Raw genomic sequence first — 502 nt, forward strand, 5'->3', positions numbered from 1 at the left:
ACATGTGACTATCCAGAAAGCAATAAGGGAACCGCATTAAAGGACTTTCGCGTGTCTCAGTTATCCTGCAACACAGCTCTGCTGCTTGTCACCATTGGTGTCGCTCTGCTGGTGTCGACTGTTACTGTGACTGCCCTCTGTATGTACTTCGATCTGCCCTGGTATCTCAGGATGGTGTGTCAGTGGACCCAGACCCGGCGCAGGGCAAGGAACATCCCCTTAGAGGAACTCCAAAGAACCCTCCACTTCCATGCTTTTATTTCGTACAGTGAGCACGATTCTGCCTGGGTGAAGAATGAACTCGTACCTTGCCTAGAAAAAGAAGATATAAAGATTTGTCTCCATGAGAGGAACTTTGTTCCTGGCAAGAGCATTGTGGAGAATATCATAAACTGCATTGAGAAAAGTTACAAGTCCATCTTTGTTTTGTCTCCCAACTTTGTTCAGAGTGAGTGGTGTCATTATGAACTCTACTTTGCCCACCACAATCTCTTTCATGAAG

At 46.0% G+C, this 502-nt stretch overlaps 1 protein-coding gene across 1 annotated transcript; it reads left to right on the forward strand.

The window, feature by feature from the left end:
* Window positions 1-3: 3 nt before the first annotated feature.
* On the forward strand, window positions 4-498 carry LOC115285280 (toll-like receptor 6; the record flags this gene model as incomplete). Its single annotated transcript, XM_029931585.1, has 1 exon — window positions 4-498. A coding segment is annotated over one exon (495 nt), but the record flags the coding sequence as incomplete, so codon positions are not given.
* Window positions 499-502: the final 4 nt, after the last annotated feature.

The sequence above is a fragment of the Suricata suricatta genome, unplaced genomic scaffold (assembly GCF_006229205.1).
Source record: "Suricata suricatta isolate VVHF042 unplaced genomic scaffold, meerkat_22Aug2017_6uvM2_HiC HiC_scaffold_63471, whole genome shotgun sequence".
Taxonomy (NCBI): Eukaryota; Metazoa; Chordata; class Mammalia; order Carnivora; family Herpestidae; genus Suricata; species Suricata suricatta.